Below are 21,342 nucleotides of genomic sequence, written 5' to 3'. Positions count from 1 at the left end.
GCCTGCCCTTGCTCTAACCCAGCTGTCTTGAGGCACCTGGGTTACAGATGTTTAAAGTGTGCATGTGTGGCTGGCCATCGCAAGGTAGCCGGCCAAAAAGATATGTGCAATTTAAACAGAGCATAGACAGCCCACCCTCCTCCCTGCTGCTGTCACTCAGCAGTGACCCGCTCCCGTCCTGATGCTCAGTTGGATGAAGAATGAAAAAAAAATGGTGATTAATTACCATTTTATCTTTCATCTCTGGTGCTTCTGGAGTAATTGAAGTGGAGCGGAGCTCCTCCGCTCCAACAGAGGAGCCACTCCTGCGTTTTTTAGAAGGCGTGAGATGATTACGAGCTTGTTCTCTTTCAGACCAAATCGGTCCCATCTCTTCCCTGTACCGGTTCTGCAATACCGCTCTATCTGACTGAGGTTACTATTATAGTGACATTCGGTCATCTAACTGCAAGGGGATCAGCCATGCCTTCCCCATACAGACAGGAGATGCTGTTGACTCCCATTATCGACTCCAGCCCTGGTGTTCGTTTTCATGATCAAATACCCAGTTTCGCTGTAGTCCTTTTATTCTTAATTAGCACCTGCTTTTAATTTCTAACTCTGTTCTTTCATCAGCTTGTTATTGTACTTCCCACACCAAAACATGGTAGTTCGATTGTATGCTATGTTGTTCAATAAAATATTTCTTACACGTTTACCAGCTAGACAGTGTCAGTGCAGCCCAACAAATATTACTAAGATTTTGCACTGCTGCAAATTATGCAAAGTGTTGCAAAGCAGTGCAAAGTCTGGGAATAGTATTTACTTTTCCAGTGCAAAACGTATTTTGCTCTGGAAAGGTGCCCTTTTCTTGACATGCGTTGCGCATTACCCCTAAACATAAGATCCACGGATAACTGTCTTATCTGCAGAAGACTACTCACGAGTTGGCTCTTTCCTACATAACCACCATACTCAAACACAAGTGTACAGCATATCCCTGTGCTTATAAACCTCTAATTTGATTATATGTATGTATCTAGATATGTGTATTTCTTGATATAAATATGCATAATAATATGTACTTATGTATCTATATTTTTATTTCTTTACTCCTAGTGTAAAAAAGACAACTTTGACTCTCCAATCCACTACCCTGTATTTCACCCTATACCTCTCCCAATATATCCTCTACCTCCACTCACTGACTCATCCCAAACCTCATTCCACTACTATGACCTCCAAAATAACCCTTCTCTCCTTTATTCTTCATTTGACTCATCCCAAAACTAATTTTACTACTATGATCTCCCTAATCCACTTCTAGACATTCTTACCTCCTTCATCTCACCTTACACTCATCCCAAACCTCATCTTACCACTATGATGTCCCAATAAACTCTTTCTAGACCTGTCTCTCTTCTATTCCCCCATTACTCTTTTCAATCCAACTAACAGACTCACATGTCCACTGCTCAAATATACTCAATTTTATTATACTAATCCACCACTAATCCTTTTTGGGTCCCGGAGGAGTGTGCTACTCGGCAAAAAGCGCTTTGACGCCTCTTCAGGGGCAGTAAGCACTATAGAAGTACAATTACAATACTATACAATACTGTGCCCCAGTTCGTATCAAAGTGGCATTAGGTGGTTGATATTTTGGCATTATAGTGCAGACACCCATGGTTTTTGACACAAAGCCCAGTCTAGTCTACTAAGAATGTCAAACCGAACTTTGCATAAAAAACTATCCCTTCTTGAAGCCGGTGCTAAGTTGGATGTTGTTTTTCATTTCTTCTAACATTTCAAACATTGCATGTGTGCTGCACTGTACAGCACACATGACATGTGTAGAATGTTTTAAAATTGCTATATACCTAGGATTTTGTACAGGAAGGGTATACCTTCAGTACATAACCTATTCTAGACATCATGCACAGTGGTACAAAGGTGTGTGTGGCTCCAGGCAACCTGTTTGTGCAACAGTGCAAGGGATAAATGCAGCAGCAGGCCATTTGTAGTATATATGTCTATGCGCTGCTGGCTTCCCCGTGTGCATCGCATCACAGCAACTCTGGTTGTTGTGCTGCGTTGTAATATAATGTGGTATATCTGCCCCTCCATGTCTTCGCTATACATTGAGTGCCGCAGATGGATCATTCGCTGACATGACCATGCTGCTGATGTCCCGTATGTTGGCACTGCACAGCAGTACACTAGTGACATCATCACTTGACGCTGGGTGATGCTGCAGTGCAGAAGGATGCAGAACCTGGCAGTACAGTGCGGGAGACAGATATGCATAACGTATGCCCTATGCCACTGTAAAGGTATCCATGAACATCTCATAGATCATCAATTATCTACCCTGACCATAAGACATTGATCGATGTAAGCGTCATCTGTTACTGGAATTACATAGCTAATTGCACAATAGATAAATATTGGTATTTTCTTTTGTTTTGCAGTGTTTAAGACGTTGCAGAAAGAAGCAAGTTTCCAGAGGCAAGAATGGTTCAGGAAACAAGGTAAGCCGTTTGGTTACATTAGTCTTTTATGTCCCTACGAAGAAAACCCACATTTTAGGATTAAAACGCTGGTAGCATTTGAAACTTTGGGTATATTTCATCCTCATGGTCATATTTAAATGTTATTTTTCACCATTTTGCCCCAGTAGTTTTCAAAGAGCTACTACAAAAGTCAACCAAAACCAACATACAGCAAACAACTGCAACAATGTTTTGCCCAGACCAAATATCCCGTTATATAAATAAAAGTGGGTGAAATGGCAGAGAAAAACATGTCTCACAGTATACAGTCTACTGCTAACAAAAATCTGGAATACACACGTTTGCAGGTTTGAAGAAAAAAAAATGACCTTAAAACCCATTAAAAGACCAAGCCTTTTGACAGGTTCTCACTGTGACATTGCCTTTTATAGTGTACACAGTGAAACACGATAGGAGGTTCGTAGGTTGGACAAGCAGACTGTTGTTTGTTTCATATCTCAAGTCCATAGTGTGTCTATGGAGCAAACTGTTGGAAGAGACAATTTGCAATATCGAGGTGCCTTGAAGACAGATTGTTTCATCACAACAGTCAAAGTCACTACAATAGGACCGCTCTGGCAATCTTATCTTCTTTTGCTTTATTTTTGTAAAGCTATAACAAATCAATTGGATTTTTTCAAATATTGATCAGCTTTCAAACACACCTTCTCTGGTTCTTGGTATTAATACCTCTAGGAAGGTACCCAGTGTACTTCTATTTTTTTTTATTTTTTTTATTTTTTTTATTTTTTATTTTTTAAAAGATTTTATTGTGCACAAAAAGGGTTACAAACACGGGCCTACAACCACCAGGGCCGGCCGCTAGTAGTCGAAGTGTTCCAACATATCAGAAAACAATGACTGGCCCACAGGGGCTCCGCACTATCACAGTAGATCAGACTGCACATAAGGGAAATCAGAATACACGCTTTTAGTATAAATAACAACAAAAAAGAAAAATACAAAAATACAACAAACAAGGCGAAACGACTTATGAAGGGCGGCGAACACCAGCCGGGGGAGTCAACACCCAACCACCCGAGGGCGGTCAATAAAAGAAGACCTGAGAGGGAGGGGGGGGCCACGAGAGAACCAAATCTGTACTCCAAAGTACGAGATACACAAGTAACCCTCAAGGATCAGGGGGACGAGGCAACCCCGGACGTATCCACCAAAGGGGGAGCACAGATAGACCCACGATACGCGTTCCACTGCCCCCAAATTCTACCCCAAGCCCCCGGTTTACCACGAGCCACATACACCGTTTTCTCCCTGAACATGCACCAGTCCATGTTCTCCTTCCAGACGGATATGGTGGGAGGCCGCTGGGAACCCCAAAGCTGTGCAATATCTCTCTTTGCAATCATGTTCCCCAAGGCCGCCCACCGAGCCTGAGCCACATTGCAGTCATTGGGCTCCCATACATTCAGCACACAACGAAGCACCTCCGGCAGCAGAGCGACCCCGGTGACTCGTCTCATAATATCATGCACCCGGCGCCAGTATTCCGCCACCTCGCGGCATTCCCATAGGATATGAAGAAAGGTAGCACTGAGCCCGCAGCCACGCTTACAGAGTCCGTCGTCTGAAAACCCCATCGAGACCAGGCGGGGGCCCGTCACATATACACGATGGAGAATCTTAAGCTGGACCAGGCGGAGACGGGCCGGGATGGCCACCTCCTTAGGGGATGACAGTGCAGTCTGCCAGTCCTCATCGTCCAGCTCCACCCCATCTCCCGTCCATGCCTCCCGAAGACGCACCAAGAGGTCAGCCCGATTGTTTATCAGTTTTTTGTAAATCAGGGAGATAGTACTGTCGGGGACGTGACCATCGAGTATGCGGTCCTCGAGAGGCGAAGAAGAAGGGACCGTGGTCCCCTCCCCAAAGACCGAAAGCAGGGCGTGCCGAACCTGTGCATAACGGAAGAACTCTCTGTCACTAAGCTCATACTCGCGCTGAAGCGCCGCGAAGGATTTAACCGCACCTTTAACCCACAGGTCCCCCACTCTGCTGATGCCGATCTTATCCCAGCGCTCGAAGCCTTTCGTTGTCCAGAGGCTTCCCAAGCGGTCTGAGTCGAATAGAGGAGTGGCGCACGTTAAACGCTCACTCCAGCCCATCGCTACGTTAGCCGCCTTCCATACACGGACCGCAATCCTGGTAGGGCCCGTAAGGGCCCCACCAGCAGACCGCGAGTAAAGCGCTCTGTTATAGTTACCGCCGGGGAGCAGGAACTTATCCATCTCATATGCCGGGTTCGAACCCGGAGCGTACGTAGCATGATTAATGGCAGACAGCTGGGAGGCCCAATAGTACCGTCTAATATCAGGAAGCGCGATGCCCCCGTCATACCAGGAAAGAGTCAGCTTGGCCAAAGCGATACGCGATCGCCCGTCCCAAACCAGTCTCCTCTGCAAACTCTCCACCTCCCTAAAGTAGGCCGCAGGAATGACATCAAAGGAGTTCTGGAGTGCATAAAGGAATCTGGGAAGGGACATCATTTTAAACAGCGCCGCGCGACCAAGCGGAGACAAGGGCAGCTTACACCACCGCACCGTATCTGCCCTCAAACGCCGGAGCGGAGACAGGAGATTCTGCTCATAGCGGACCGCCGGATCCAACGAAACGTACACCCCCAGGTATTTAAAGCCGGACTGAGATATTTGGAGCGGAAGCTGAGGTGGCAAGAGAGGAAGACTACCAGAGATAGGATACACACAAGATTTGGACCAGTTAATTATCAGACCCGAGTTTTTCCCGAAGGAAGTAAGGACATCAAAGAGAACATTGAGCGACTTCCGCGGTGAGGTGAGATGCAAGAGGATATCATCTGCGTACAATGAAACCCGATCCTCGAAGCCCGGGGCCCACCGGAGTCCTCTAATCGAGGGCTCCCAACGGAGCCAGGCAGCGAGCGGTTCCAGGGCGAGAGCAAAGAGCAGCGGGGACAACGGGCACCCCTGCCTAGTTCCCCTCCCGAGAGCGAAAGGCCGAGAAACCCGCCCATTGACAACCACCTGAGCCATTGGTCCAGCATAAAGGAGCTTCACCCAGCTAAGGAACCCCTCTCCAAAACCAAACTTCGCCAAGACGGCCCAAAGAAATGGCCATTCAATGGTATCAAAGGCCATCGTGGCGTCTAGGGAAACCAATATGGCCGGTTCAGCGAAGTACTCAGCCCTAGCGAGGACGCCGTGCAGACGCCGTAAATTGAGAGCGGTATTACGATGTGGGATGAAGCCACATTGATCCGGATGTATCAAGTCACATATAACGCTCAGCAGGCGATTGGCGAGGACCTTAGCAAGGATTTTGGGTTCGGCATTTAGCAGGGAAATAGGCCTATAGGAGGCACAGCGGTCACGTGGCTTACCCTCCTTGGGAATCACCACTATAGTAGCCAGACGCTGGTCGTCAGGAAGGGAACCCCTCTCGAGCGATTCCTGAAACATATGACGGAGGAAAGGCGCGATTTTATCCGGGCGCAACTTATATAGTTCAATCGGCAGACCGTTGGGGCCCATAGCCTTGCCCGAGCGGAGGGAGCGAATCGCAGTAGCTATCTCTTCGACAGACAAAGGGGCATCCATCAGCTCGCGGTCCTCGACGGATAAGCCAGGCAGGGCAATATCCCGAAGCAGAAGACGAGAGTCGTCCTCATCTCTATCAGACACCGGGGAGTACACTGCACGGAGGTGGTCAGCAAAACACTCAACAATCTCACCAGGCTCAGTCACACACACTCCATCCGACACCCGAAGATCCGGGACCACACGATTCACTCTCTCCTTCTTGTCCAACCAGGCAATCAGCTTACCCGCCTTGTCTCCGGCATCATACAACCTACCCTGCTGCTCCCTATACATAGTCTTGGCAGCATCAGTGACGAGAGACTTATATTCAAACTGCTTCAGGCTGAGGGCATGCAGCCCATCCGGGGTGACGCCCGCCTCCAAGGCTGCCTCCAGCCCCGATATTTCAGTCTCCAGCGTCACAACCGCCTCTCTCTTAACCCTCTTGGCCTCCACTATCTGGGACAGGGCATGCCCGCGGAGCACTGCTTTGAAAGCTTCCCACAGGGACACCGAGGATAACACCGACCCCTCATTCTCAGAAAAATATTGATCAATCGACTTAATCAGGCTATCACGGATCTTGGGGTCTCGCAGGTACCAAGGGTTAATAGGAGCGATCCGCCCAGCGGACCGCGACCCAGTGTCAAAAAGCAACCACAGTGGGGAATGATCAGAAATACCCCTGGCCAGGTGTTTGACCTCTCGAATCCGAGTAGCCTGGGCCGCGGGCATAAGGAAATAATCCAGTCTGGAGAGACTCCCATGGGCCCCAGAGTGAAAGGTGTACTGACACTGTGTCGGATGCATTAACCTCCAACAGTCCACCAGACCGAAGGTCTCCAGGAGCCCGCCCAGCCACGCCTGGGCAGCAGGGAGGGCCCTGGGCGGATGACGGTCCACGTCACCCGAGACAACCGAATTAAAGTCCCCACCCATAAGCAAAAGACTGTCAGGAAGCCCAAGCAACATCCGACCCAAGTCTGAGAAGGTGGAGTTCTGGAGGCCCGGGGGAACATAGACCGAGATCAAGGAAAGGGACTGCCCCTCCCACCTCCCAGTCAGAGCCACATAGCGCCCTCTATCGTCTGGGACCACCCTGGTGATCTCCAACGGAAGTGAAACTCGCAAGAGAATGCCCACCCCTCTCGAACCAGTGGTGAAACCAGAGTGGGCCACAAGTCGATATCCCCCCCTGTTCATAGCCCGACAAACATTGCCAACCAGATGCGTCTCCTGTAAGAACACCACATCAGGAGTCAGACGACGCAGATATTGCAGCACAACACCCCGTTTGATACGGTCCCCCAATCCATTGACGTTCCAAGACATCAATCTCAACCCGTCCCCCCCCATCCCCTCCAGTAGATCAAGGGCCCCCTAGCAAAGAGCTCAACACCCAAGGATGAACCATAGCCAATACTTCGCCTTGAAAACAAAAAACACAAATCCAAACAACCCCACCCACCCACCAACCCCCCCCCAACTCCAACACCCCCCACCCTGCACCCCTGCGGTCCAAAAAACCACCCCAACTTGCAGTGTGCCTGTCGCCCTACAAACCCCATTCTACGAAAAGACCCCGGAGGAGGGAAGGGACCCGTCCCCGCCCGCTCCCCACACACAACATAGTGAAACAAAATGCACAAAAGAAGTAGAACCCAGCCGAACAGTACAACATGGCAGAGTCCGGGACCATAAGTCACTCCAAAGGAGACCCGCCACCCTCGGTACCGGCAGAGTGCCCAGTCCGGTCACCCCGGTCCGGAAGCGAATCCAGCCAGTCACTCACAGTCGCAGGAGAGTCAAAAAAGGTAGTCCGATCTTCATGTTCCACTCGGAGCCTTGCAGGATAAAGCATAGAGTACTTGAGACCGAGGTCCCGGAGACGCCGCTTCACCCCCTGGAAGCCCATCCGCTGTTTCTGGACAAGTTGGGTGAAGTCCGGGAAAAAGTTAATGGACGAGTTCTCATGTCGGACCGGGCCATGGACCCGTGAGGCCTGCAGAATCGCGTCTCGGTCTCTGTAATGGAAAAGTCTCGCAACGATAGGCCTCGGGAGGGCACCCGGTCGCGGCCGGCCACCTGGGACTCGATGGGCCCGCTCCACAGCGAAAAACTTACTCAGGCCAGCGGGAGCAAGATGTTTGAGGATGAGCTCCTCGACCAGGAGATCAACCGGGCGGTTATCGGAGGTCTCCGGAACGCCTATGACGCGGATGTTATTGCGGCGGGCCCGTCCCTCGAAGTCTTCCAGCCGCCGGGCCATCAGATCATTGGCCGACTTGAGATCGCCGAGAGTGGCCTGCAGGTCCGACACGTCCGTACCAAGGGAGGACGTCCGCACATCCAGCGATTGAACCCTCTCGTTAGTCTTAGAGAGATCCGCCCGGATTAGCGTAATGTCAATGGCCACCGTGTCGATTTTACGGGCCAAGGCCTCGTACTGCGTAGCGATGGTCTCTCTGATGCCCTTAATGGCGCCCATGATGTCCTGCAGGGACAGATCCGGAGAAACGGACGGGCCACCACTGGTGTCCTCCGGGTGGACAGTGGCCGTCCCGGGGGATCCTTTACCCTGAGTGTAGCGGTCCATGTTGTTCGTCTGGACCGGTCCCCCACGTAGGGATGTTTTGGTCTTACGCCTCTCGGGGTCCCCCTTGCCTCCCATGAGAACCTCGATCGCCGAAGGGGACCACCGAGGAAGCGTCGAGGTGGCACAGGCCAGGCAGACGCGTGTCGCACCACAGGCCGCAATATGGCGGAGCGAAGGGACCCCCGTCAATGACCACGCTGGCAGCAGACGAAGCCACCGGCATCAAGCGAAGGCAAAATGAGAGCCCAGTCGCACCAAGCAAGTCCACAGTCCAGCCCCTCAAAGACCAAAAGTGAAACCGAAAGTGATGTGACGGCCACTGGCACAGCCCCGATGCCGTTGTTGTTCAACTACGCCCCGGCTCCACAGATCACCCTCGCCTCGGGCACAGCCGTCGGGTGGGCCTCAAAAGTTCAAACCACCATAACTCCGGATTGCCAGGTCCGATTTGATTTCCGAAAGGAGTTTAGTGTTCAGCCAGCATTCGTCTCCCAGATTCCATCAACCAAGTCAGGATAGAGTCAGGATAAATTCCGAGGAGCAGCGAGGGTCCGGGGAGCCCTGTGCTCACACGACCATCTTGGATGCGCGCTAGGCTCCTCCTCCTGTACTTCTATTTTTAAGTCTTCTTTTGTAGCCTCTTTCTGCTGCGGAGTATGTGAATTGAGCGAATACCAGCTGTTGGTCCAGTACTTAATTTGTAATAGGCCCTTCTCAGTAGGCCAATGCAGCCTACACCACCCGTTGCCGCTGCCAGTGCTGACAATGACAGTACAAACAAAAGTACTAACCATCACACTCCTACAAGGATGTAATAGCATTTTTATTGTATATTATTATAAAACAACTATTGTTGTGCTAATTTCAAAATTAAACATACTGCGCCACTGTGCGGCAGACTGTCATAAGTACTGGTGTTGGTAATTAAGTGACAGTGCCAAGCACTGGAAACCACCGGCTCAAATTAAGCACGGTGTAGGTCCAGATGTCAGTCAATAGTGACAGCCTCCCTAGTGATGGGCAAACAACTGAAAGCTTGACCCAGATGCCCGGCTCTGGCTCAGTTCGAGGGCCACTTGGAACCTCGAGATCACAATGAGCTGAGCCTCCATGTGACGTCTGCCTAACACCCATGCTCTAAACTCAAGCGCCAAACATTTAAGACAAATCATAAGAAGAAGATACCCACCTACTGAATGAGTTGACAAAGTGAAACCAGAAATCCTGGGATCAATCTTGGCTTACCCATTTAAACAAGTTATGTGATCCTAATACAATATTTTATTACACCCACCTACTTTTATTCTCCATTATCACAATTGAAATATGAGAGATCAGAATGTGATCTGTACAAAAAGTCTTGTGTTTGGATTAATAGACCATAATGTTGCTCAATCTGTAGTTGAAATCCAGGCCAAATCATATCCAGTACGTCTCTTCATCATACCATCAAATGGTCTGTCAGGGCGTCGATTTTTTCAATAATACACGTTTTAACAACCTCCCATGTATTGGAGTGATTTGAGTCAATTGGCCAATGTTTGTGGTCCTAGTAGGTCTGTAAACATCAGAATTCACACCCTGATCATGTCAGGTAATCTCTGCGTTCCTAATCATTTCTCTACTCGTGCAACCAGGAGGAGGTACTGTGTTGTAACATTTTCAGACATATCTTGTGTAAAGAGAGGCGTATTCTTGCAAAAATGTGGTAACCAAACAAGAGAACTGCTTTATTATATGTACACAAAATATGAATATGTCTCTTTACACCGCAAACGAATACCACGTGGTAGGTTACAACGCGGACGTTACATCATCCGCGTTTTTACCACGCATGGCTTTACATCGCAAGTCGTTTCTATGACTTGCACTAGATGGCATGCTGGACTTAGGAATAGTATAAATTACTATTCCTACTCCAGTTGGCGCAACAGCAGGGAATGTGTTGGATTTAAAATCCAACACATTCCCTGGTGTTGCGCGCCATCTAGTGCAAGTCGTTGAAATGACTTGTGATGTAATGCCATGCGTGGTAACAACGCGGACGATGTAACGTCCGGGTTGTAACCTACCCGCGTGGTATTACCCGCATTGAAACCGCTGTTTCCCACAAAATATATGTATATGTATCTGAATTATGTAGCCCACCTCCTGTTGTATAAATGATTTGTTTGCATTTCCTAGGTCCTCACTTTGTCGAGTATCTTGGATGGGAAGTGACCACAGAATGCAATGTACTGTTGAAATGCAAGGTAAACATTGTCAATCATCAATCTTTGCTAGACATTTGCAAATTCCTTCTAACAATGAGTTTATTCAGATGCATTAAGAACACTTATTTGTTATGGTTTATATTACATATGGCAGCTTTAGGACTAGGAAGCTCCTGAAATCTTTGTCTTGCATGGATTCCCCAGGTCATCACCAGCAATGCCTGGATTGCTGTAGGCTAATAACTCTCTTAATGTAGAAACAGCAGGAGCTGCATAATGATAGCTAACTGTCTTTCTCCAAAATGGAACCACACTTCTCCACATTTAAAACCGATCAGCTCCAAACGAGCACAAGGATGGCCTTCTGCTTATTCAGGGCATATTTCTCCTATCTCTTATCTCTCTTCTTCTCACACAACGCTCTTTGGAAATAATGGCATATTTCACCCTCTGCTTCTGCCTTACCTGCCGCACAACCTTCTGTTTCTCTATTCTGTGACTTCTGTCCATGGTCATTGTCTTCACCCTTCTACATCGTCTGTCCTAATCTTAACTCTCCTCTGATCTTAATTTGGTTACACTCAATTGTTGTCAACCGAATACCTTATTATGGCGACTCTTTATCCATCAACCTGCAAGTTTCAGAAGACATCAACCCTACAAGGTCTCCGTGACCTCCTACAGTTTTCCTTCCCTACCTAAAACCCCATCAGCGTGTACCCCTGTGATTAACTGTTTGTTAAATTACCCACACATTCTTCCTGCTTTCTCTTTCAGTCGCTTCTGTTTCATTACTACTGCTTCCATGCTGAAAGGACAACTTTGTGCTGGGCTTTAAGTGGGCGATCTCTCAAAGGGGCGTAGCCAATGTAATTAATGGCGTGGCTTCAAAACACAGAAGCTAAAAATCTATGTGTAGCATAGTGTGCCGGCCGACTGGTATTTTTCTGCTTCTTTTATTGCATCCAGATATATAAAACAACAAGTAACATTAAACCTACAACAAGTTAGGATTATTGGCTATGTCAGTAGCTGTTAGCTGTCTAAGATAAATAAGCAACAACTACGGCTTTGTTATATAGAATATTGAAAATGCTTCAGTTCTGAAATGATGAGACTGTGAAAGAACTATACCGAGTCTCTTTGAAGCTACCTCAAAGGAAGTGATGAACCCGATAGGGACCTGTCTCAGCTCGTGCTTTTAAGAACTGTCAGCGCTGACCACCGGCAGGAACCGAAACACCTAAAGCCGTATTTTGTGTCATTTTTGTTATAAATCCTACCTCTATGGTTGTATCTTAATCCCATCTAAAAACCACATTGTGTCTAGACTTTGCCTCTAAAGGCCTCTCCTTTCTCTGCGTTTTAGACTTCCATTTATAGTCCGCTGTCATGTTTGAACTCTATCAAACCGTCCCCACAGTGGCCAATCCTGTATCCTAAATTAAACATACAGGATACCTCTGTATGTCCTTGCGGCAGGGGGGAATATGTCATAAGAAGTGTCCAAGCGGACCAAGTATGAACTAACAAAGGTTTATACTTGTGTTTGTCTCTATGTCACTGATATGCTTTTAAACATAAAGTAAGTGATGTATTATTAAAGAAATGATTAAGAAAATTACCACAAAATTCGCACAAGGAGTTTTTTAAATTCGTTTTTTAATCACTAAATTGGAAGTACATTTATGCACAAGGTGAGTATTGTACTTTCACTTTAACAAGAACTTATTTAAGTGCAATCTATAAAATGTGTTGAATGCATATGCAAAATAGCTTACCTCTAGAGAAGACCAATGTAATCATATTCTAGTTTAGAATGGCAGGTGTGACTTCTTCATTCAACAGTTGAGAGAATAACTTTTCCGTATTAAATTTAAACCTGAGGAAGCCCCCCCCCCCGCCATTCACTTTATGAATAATTTCTTGAAAAGTGGCATGATATATGGAAATAATTTATGAATAACCGTTAAAAACAATATATATATATATACTAATTTTGCTACGTTTGTATTAGGAACAAAGGCAGAATGTGTTTTCTTTCACATTTGTATTAAATTCTTTTACTATAAGTATATGTTATCTGGCGCATGTCCCTTATTTTTGTCGCACTCAAAAGGTGTTTATTAAGAATGTCTGTCGCAGTGGTGCTTATGCGGTTAGGTATCATAAAATATTGCTTGTTTACTAAATAACAATCTTTTCACTGTTTTAGGTGGCAAATATTAAGAAAGAAACCAATATTATTTGGTACAAAGATGAGCGGGATATTATGATTGATGAGAAACACGACTTCAAGGATGGCGTTTGTACTCTGCTGATCTCAGAGGTACCATATGCATTTCTTTATATGTTATCAATGGGCTGTTTCTTGCATGGCACAAGGAGCTCAAAGCTGTCCGAGTGCACAAAGTTTGCATACAATTACTAGAATAGGGACCTCACAACTTTGTGACCTCCAACACATCACACTTTGTTCTAGGAATGGGAGGGTACACTGAGGGCAAGAGCCGGGTAGAGGCATGTGGTTAGGGCAGACGCTTCTGTACCACATGGCCGTGCAGCAACTCTAGGGCCACCTAGTGTGATGTGAATAATTACAAAAGGCATGAACATTGTTTTTTTCAGTGTATAGGGACCAAAATAATATTATGCTTGGAGCACTGAAAATCCTCTCGCCGTTCCAGCATAGAGTATATAAGGCGTGGCGGACCTGTCTGAATCTGGAAGTAAGGCCAAGTTTTGGAAGGCTTCCTTAAACATTTGAAGGTGCTTCAATCTGTCCAGATCGTTATGCCTTGTGTTGATTTATACAGATCCTATCAAATGTTTCACAAATTTTTAAAATTTTTTAGAAACATCATAGCTTATATCTCGCGTGCCACTTTAGCATCAAGGAACAATGAAATTGTCCATTTCCTGCCTATTAGACACAGCGGATCCCATCATTGCCAACTACCTTGGATTAGCTGGCGCTAGTGAATGCTCACCCAATGACCTTCTTGTTGACTTACCTGCTCTGTAGCTAGAGGTGCAGAGCACAGAACATTTTAAACCTATAAGCATACAACTTGACAAAAGATGTAGACCCCGATAATACTACAGTTTGTCCATGCTCATGGCAACTCTTGACTCACGAATTCTCCATGGCAACAACCTTTATTACTGTTAATCCAGCACTAAGTTTTCATCAGTTTAATATTTTTTCTTGATAACCTGATCAACGAGGGTGTCTCCTGTTTTTTATTAATCCTGAAAAACCAGGACCTCTAGTTATGAAAGCACTTTTTCACCACAGGATGCCTTCAATATGTAATGTCTATAGAGGCTTTATGCATTTGAACGCTCACTTAAGTACTATTATACACTATTATATATGTTAAAATGATTCCACTTCTCCTAAAAGGACGCTGGTTTTAAGCATTTACCAGTTTGTCAGTTTGATCTTAACAAAGTTACTTCATCTAGTACTTTCCTCTGACTTCGATTTAGGGATTATTACTATTGTTCATCTGTAATCTAGCTACATGACTCTAAAGACTAGATGGCGCTTTGAAAAGATGTTTTCCGCACCTGTTGCATCACATGAAATCATAAGTAGTACGTGATACATCCAGAACCCACATCACTGGTGCAGCCTGGTGTTCAATATGAAACATCTTTCAAGTTTGAAAGATCTAGAAGAGGAAGGCTAAATTCATAACTGGTTTTCAGGATCCCACTGACTATGAAAATGTGTTCCATTCACATTACTTGTATGTAAATGTATGCTATGCGGCTGTCCCAAAATATTTGTCTGAAGTAAAATTGGACACCTGTGATCTAGAAAGATCCATCTGTTGTTCGATATTCTGTTTCCACTCTAATAAGCTCGCTTCTCATCTTGTCTCCTGTGAAGCTGTGTGTGTATTTTTACTTACCCGGTACTTAGTAGCATACCGCGTAGCCTGTGTTTTCTGGAATTAGGGGTGTGAGAGGTGCTGCAGCACTCCCATAAAACGTGAAAGAGTTTAGGTGGTGAATCAACAAAGGAGCCCTACAAATGCTTTTCTTCTGGAAGCATTTGTGGAGTTTTCAAAGACAGACTATCACATAGTGTGTGACTGTCTGGGACACTTCTAGCCATAAATGTGTACTGAAGGAGCCAGCAGAGACAAAGAGAGCATTAGACATGTGCAAAGACTCAGAGATGTTGTATTTGATGCTCTACCAATGTATTACAAGGAGTGTGCCAGCTTTTTGAGATTCACTTTTGATGCCTTACAGCTACTGTTTGCCTGAATGCTTCTCGAGAGCAAGCTCCTTGCTAATAGTAGTCCGGGAGGCATGGTGTCTTTCCACCATTCCATTCTTTATCACCCATCTGTCAAATCTACCTTTCAGAAAGGAAGCAATGTTGCTCATGCATGTGTGGTTAGGAGATGTTGGAGCTCACACACTCCTTAAGATTGTAAAGAATAAAAAGCATATTCTAGATATTAAACACAGCATCTTCCCATTATCACCTCTGGCTTCAGAATGCGTCATCGTGGGATTGAGCATCTGTCTGCCCTTCGATATCGCCTGTATGGTAGTCTTGATCTAAATATGACCCCCATGAACGCCCCACATGTAGTTGTGTGTCATCAGTGTGAGCCCAACAACCAGCACTGAGGAGCTCGGCAGAGTAAACAAAAAACATGCATAGAGGTTCACAAGTCCAGGAGAGAAGGATGACCTCTTTGTGACTCCACAGTCATCTCTTAGTTAGGAAGCATAGACACTGTTCAGGGTCACCCAAAGATGCTGGGCCGACATGAAAGAGAACAAAAACTTTCCAAAGGAATGTCTCACACATGAGCCTCCATGATTGTGTGGTCTGATACTCGAACAAAGATGGCAGCTCTAAAGGTTAGCACATCGCGCAACCACCTATGTCACGTACATTTTCAGTGTTCATGGTACTAGTTGGGTATGTTTCCTTCCCGCCAAATGTTTGGAACTCCGACTATTGTGCATCAAGGATGTACATTTTAAATACAATTTATTGGACTGCCATTGTTGACTCACATTCTAGTACCTTATATATAAAAAAGAAATTAGCCACTGTGCAAAAGCTACTTACTAAAATGCCATTATTTTTCAGCTTGTGAACATAATCCTCTTAATTTGAAAGCAGAGGACTTTGGGAAAAGCATGTTTTTTTAAAAACCATCCTTAAAAAGTTTAAATGTGAATTGGTCTTATTTTCCTGCCATAAAGTACTATGACTTTTCATTAGTGGGTAGATATATTAATTAAATAACATGGTCTATTCCGGCACTTGCTGTCAAACTTTTGACAGCAAAGTACAACGATTCTGTTTTTTCCACAAAAAGGGTTGTGCGAGCCACGCTGTGCCATTATCCTCCTTGCGCATGGTTTGCTGCATTCAACTTACGTGTAGCAGTACAAATGCTATCTTACAAAAAAATATGCAGTTATTCTTTTCAAGTATAAATGTAATGTCTGATATGTATTTGATACAGAGTCTTGTTCTGTCACTCTGTCACTGCACGTGTCTAGTGGCAGTTATAAAGTTAAATATTTGCTCAGATATGCTCAGACGTGTGAATTGTATTTTCTAGTTTCCAGGTAACTGACAAATTGTGTGCACTTAAATGTTGTCAATCAACATTCCCGAATTCTCAGCCGCGCAGAGCATAACATCAGAGTAATTTATAAGAGGCGGATTCCTGTCACCGAGGCTTCTTTCCATCACTTCTTAAATTATGCATGTGGCATAGTGCTTCTAGAGAAACCGCAGTGGGTCAAAAAATAAGACAGCCATTAGCTTCAATGCCTGCCCTTAGATCGTAACCAAAAGACCAAAAAGAGCCGTAAGCAAGGGTGTAGAGCAAGCCTGTGTGGCACCGGGGGACCCCCAGCCCCTTAGAGGGCCCCAGCCCTTCCGAGGGCCCCTATTCAGACCGAGGCCAATGAATATCTGTAAGATATGGGAGGCTGAGGAGACCCTCATATTTTGCAGGGTGGTCCCATCATTTTGCATTACGGCACAGGCTATTAACTAGTGCCACAACACAATATTATGGCCCGCCACACCCTGCAGAATTTGATAAAGACCCCTGAGCATCCAATATCTCACTGACATTCATTGGCCTAAGGCTGAATGGGGTCCACATATGGGTGGGGGGCCAGCACCACAGGAGCATGTGTTGAGCCCCTTCCATAAACCTTGTTGTTAGATGTCAACAGCTGCAAGAGGGGTGACATTATGGGAATAGAGCAGAACAGGTCCCCAGCCTAGCCTGCCGCTCTGGCTGTGTGCTCAGGTCCTGGACCAGGCTAGATCCCAATGATACGCAAGACGCGCCCCTTTGAACCCGCAGCTGAATCAGAAATGGCAGGACTTTCACTAGTGATAGTAAGGCCTGGAGAAAATTCCTGGCACTGCACTGAAGTATTGCCCTAGGACAGGCCTCAGAGCATCCGTGTCCTATGGGCACTAAGACAGATGACCTGTCACAGTCTAAGAGATCTTTCCTGAATGAGAAAATTCGCACTGAGACACAATTAAAGACAACCAAGAGAGATTTCCTCCCCACAAGAGGTAAAGCAAGACACACAATAGAAAGAGGCCCTGATCTAGTGACTACGAGAGACAATAAGGGCTGCAGCAGAGCAAATAGATACAAGTCTGTAATCAAGCAGGAGTCTTCTGGTCACTCAAATGGGCCCAGAAAGACAATTATATAGGAATACTTTGCAGACTATGGGCAAAGAACTTATGAATGTAAAACCTCAAGCACCAGCCTAGCACTCCACTGCAGTGAATGAGCCGTCCTTGGTGGAAACATGCTCCTCTCTGACTAGAAGCAACAGAAGAATTCCATAAAGGATTTAAGGAACACTTGTCAAGGCTAGCCTGTCCATTTCCTGCACTGGTATGAAGTGTTCCTCCTTAAATTAACTGGGTACTTGTCTGATTGACCAACAGAGCACAGCGTTTTAAGATGCGGAGATTCTCTAAGCTCTATTGTTTTATGCCCATGCATCTTTGGAAAATGAAAGCCAAATAGCTGGGCTTGGAGTTCAGCACCTCAGGCTCGAATCAACCCTTAGTACTTTGGAGAAACACATATGCTGTGGTTAAGAGAAGGTTGATGAACCACCACCAGGAGATGCAAGGGCAAGACTTCGAAAAACACTTTGAACAAAAGCTGGTAGGAATGTCTGATGTTCCGCAGTACCTCAGCCCTATCTAACGAAGCTCACAGGTCTGCAGGAAAGAAGATTGTTCGCTCTAGCCAGAAGTGGATGACGCCCAAATTGAAGTTGGCTCAAAATAACAAGATCTGAAACATGCGTATGTGAGCGGAAAGAAGATCTAAATTACTTCATCCTGTCCTCCCCACTATAGTATCCAAGAAGACAAAAAAACGACCAGGCAGTTTCTTGAGAATGGGATGGTCAAGAAGGAGCCAGAAATTCAATTGTATTTATTTTGAGAAAATTTTGAATCCACAACCAGGGAAGTGACTCAGAGTCTGGCAAATTCATAGCCAGTAGAGTGGAATAGTGTGGAGAACAGAGGAATGCCTCCAGTAAAGAAACAGTTCAGTTATGTGGCACGTGATCCACCCAGGAAAAGACACTCACATGATGTACTTTATTTTCTTAGGAATATGAAGCAATTTTATGAGCCGAAAAAGACCATCTTCTGCATTAGCTGTTTTTCACTGTTTATTTGTTTAACAGAATGCATTTATTTATGTATTGTCTTAAGGTGCGAAAGACCAGAGGCCAAAATCACATAAAATACATTTTCAAATTTGTTGTACGGTCCATAGATTAGTTTGAGACCTTCATAAAATAGCTTGCCTCTCTCTGTTCTCCTCTCCCCTACACCTCTCCATCACTGCACCACTTTTACATCTGTTTTGGGTCATGTTGAAGGTTTCTGCTCATGGAGGGATCAACCAGAGAGATGATAACAAGTACAGTGTAAGGTCTGATGAGAAGTTGTAGGGCTCTATACCCACCCTCTAAAAATATATTTAAAAACTTTTCTTTTACAGTTTTCCAAGAAGGATACTGGTGTTTATGAAGTGATCCTTAAGGATGACAGAGGGAAGGACAAAAGTATGCTGAAACTGGTGGATGCAGGTAAGGGAAGCTGGCAAAACGGCCATATGGTTTTTAAGAGGGAAGAAGAAATAAGATCCCAGTGTAAGTTTAATTTGACCAAATGCCTGAACCAGCCAATCAGATTATTTGGTGAAGACAATATCTTTGGTATGACCCAATAGCCACTCCAAGTAGTAAGCATAATGTCAACCAGTGAACTTGATTGATTTCTTAGTAAGGTGAGGCTCATGCAATGAACTTTGATCCCAGCCATTCAAATTAGGTATTACAAACAATGAGCAATGTGTCATCAGATACACTTAGCCGTGGTTATGAGAGGGTCGCTAATCCCATTCTGGGGAGAATGAAAGCGTGTGCATGAAACAGGATTACAACTCCGATTTCCAGTAGCAAATTGCTCATAGTACCATTTTGCACACTCCGAACTGGACTAATTCATGCACAGTTTGGTGTAATTTCACATTCCGGCCATCAAAAACTTGGAAGTGGATGCAATATGTGCACCTACTAATCACCACACCCTCCCCACACAAACAGTAATTACCAGGCCCATTATTTGCCATGATTTGTAAATATACCTTTCATTGATTAAGCTGGCAAGCAGATAATGAAACAATGTAAGTCCAATGGCGCTTTGGTTACTTCTTTCTGTTATCTTCGATCTTCGGTTCTACAGCACCAGTGAGCGCCACGTATTGCCACGATGTGGCGGCATGTGTATACTTTAAAATAACCTGCTGTCATCCAGGGTGTTTAAATGTTTCATAAACTTGGCATTAACAAGACAGCGTTGTGTCATTGTATGGAGTACCGGATGGAGACCCTCTCAAACAGGATGTCACAGGACCAGGTGGGAGTGCAGTTGGATCTTCTGAAGGCCTGCAGTGGTGCTACCAGCCAGGCCCCTGTACCCAATAAATCCCTCTTTGCGAAAGTGATACCAAGCGAAAAAATAATGAAATAATTAAAAGTTATTTTAGCCACATTCAAGAACTATGCAAATTGTTTTCAAATACATTTGCCATGGGAGAGTGAGGATAAATATTACTTTACCTAATGTACCAAAACCATTTATCAGAGTATGATTCTGTAGTTTAGATTGAAAATGTGACTGTAAAACTGAGAAGCTACTGTACAGTAAAGTTAGATGGCAAGGGCATCATTTTAGCTGGCAAGCTGTAATAACGGTAATTAATCCCTTTGCTGTACTTTGCAACCCCTGCGATTTTACTAGTCTTGACTACAGACGTGCAATTAAGAGTGACTCTTTATCATCAGCTAATTTTAGCAGTGGGCTGTTGATGCCTGCTATTAATTACCAGGATGTTGAGCGCTCCATTTAAAACAATGGAGTGCTCTGGGCTTCTAATGGCTGGTAGTTGCTGGAGCATCAACATTCCAAAGTTTGCTCACAGCAACAACTGTGAACAAAGACCTTAGGGAGCCCGAGGGGATTTCAACCCCCTCTGGCTCCATGAGGCCCTTGTTTTATAGCCTTATAGCCTGTCGTAGCGTGCTATACCGGCTATTAACGGCTCGCCCCAACGTTAAAGGCCGGAGCCGAAGGCGAGGGCCTTTAACAAGGGAGCGGGACTTTAATAGCCGGTATTGCCTAGCTACAAAGGGCTATAAGGCTATTCGAACATTTTGCCACTAGAGGCAGAATGTTCTAACAAATAAAACAAAGGCCTCTTAGAGTTCGAGGGGGTTTAAATCCCCTCGGGCGCAGAGAGGCCTTTGTAAAACAACATTGGAATGTTGCTTTGCGGACCTTTACTGGCTTGTAGAAGCTCGGAGCACTCCATTGTATTCAATGGAGTGCTCCACATTCCAGTGTTCTAATGCAAATTAGAACATTCTTCCCTCTAGGGGCGAATGTTCTAATAGCCTTAGAGCCCTCCGTAGCAGGCTCTATCCGCCATTAAAGGCTTGCTCCCTTATTAAAGGCCCCCACCATATGCTGGAGCGGGCCTTTAATGGCCAGTAGAACCCGCTACGTCAAGCACTAAGGCCATATTAGCATTCTTCAATTTAAGTTTTATAAAGATTTGTAAAATATATCATACCGTTATTCCAGATGGCTACAGACCATTTACCATTATTGTTAAATATTCATCATCACACCTCAAAAGAGTAAACATAAATTAACAGACTTTCTATATTATTTGAGTGTTTCAGTGATCTGAATAATTGTTCATTCTCTGTTCTTTAAATCCATTTAACTATGCTAATTTTACCAGATTAACCTATTTTGATTAATACATTTTGGAGTATCCGTACTCCTTCCTCGGATCCTCCCG

General features: G+C 45.3%; 1 protein-coding gene across 4 annotated transcripts in view; it reads left to right on the top strand.

The window, feature by feature from the left end:
• Positions 1-21,342, top strand: part of MYOM1 (myomesin 1) — a 709,264-nt gene that overhangs the window by 385,276 nt on the left and 302,646 nt on the right. For all 4 annotated transcript variants that reach the window (XM_085605828.1, XM_085605831.1, XM_085605829.1 and 1 more), the window contains 4 exons: positions 2,451-2,510; positions 10,887-10,954; positions 13,131-13,244; positions 18,973-19,060. In XM_085605828.1, coding sequence (XP_085461954.1) covers positions 2,451-2,510; positions 10,887-10,954; positions 13,131-13,244; positions 18,973-19,060 — 330 coding nt within the window. The remainder of the gene's footprint in view (positions 1-2,450; positions 2,511-10,886; positions 10,955-13,130; positions 13,245-18,972; positions 19,061-21,342) is intronic.

This window comes from Triturus cristatus, chromosome 5_1 (assembly GCF_964204655.1).
Source record: "Triturus cristatus chromosome 5_1, aTriCri1.1, whole genome shotgun sequence".
NCBI classification, from domain to species: domain Eukaryota; kingdom Metazoa; phylum Chordata; class Amphibia; order Caudata; family Salamandridae; genus Triturus; species Triturus cristatus.
The sequence above is the reverse complement of the archived record's forward strand: the minus strand, read 5'-3'. Positions and strand labels throughout refer to the sequence as shown.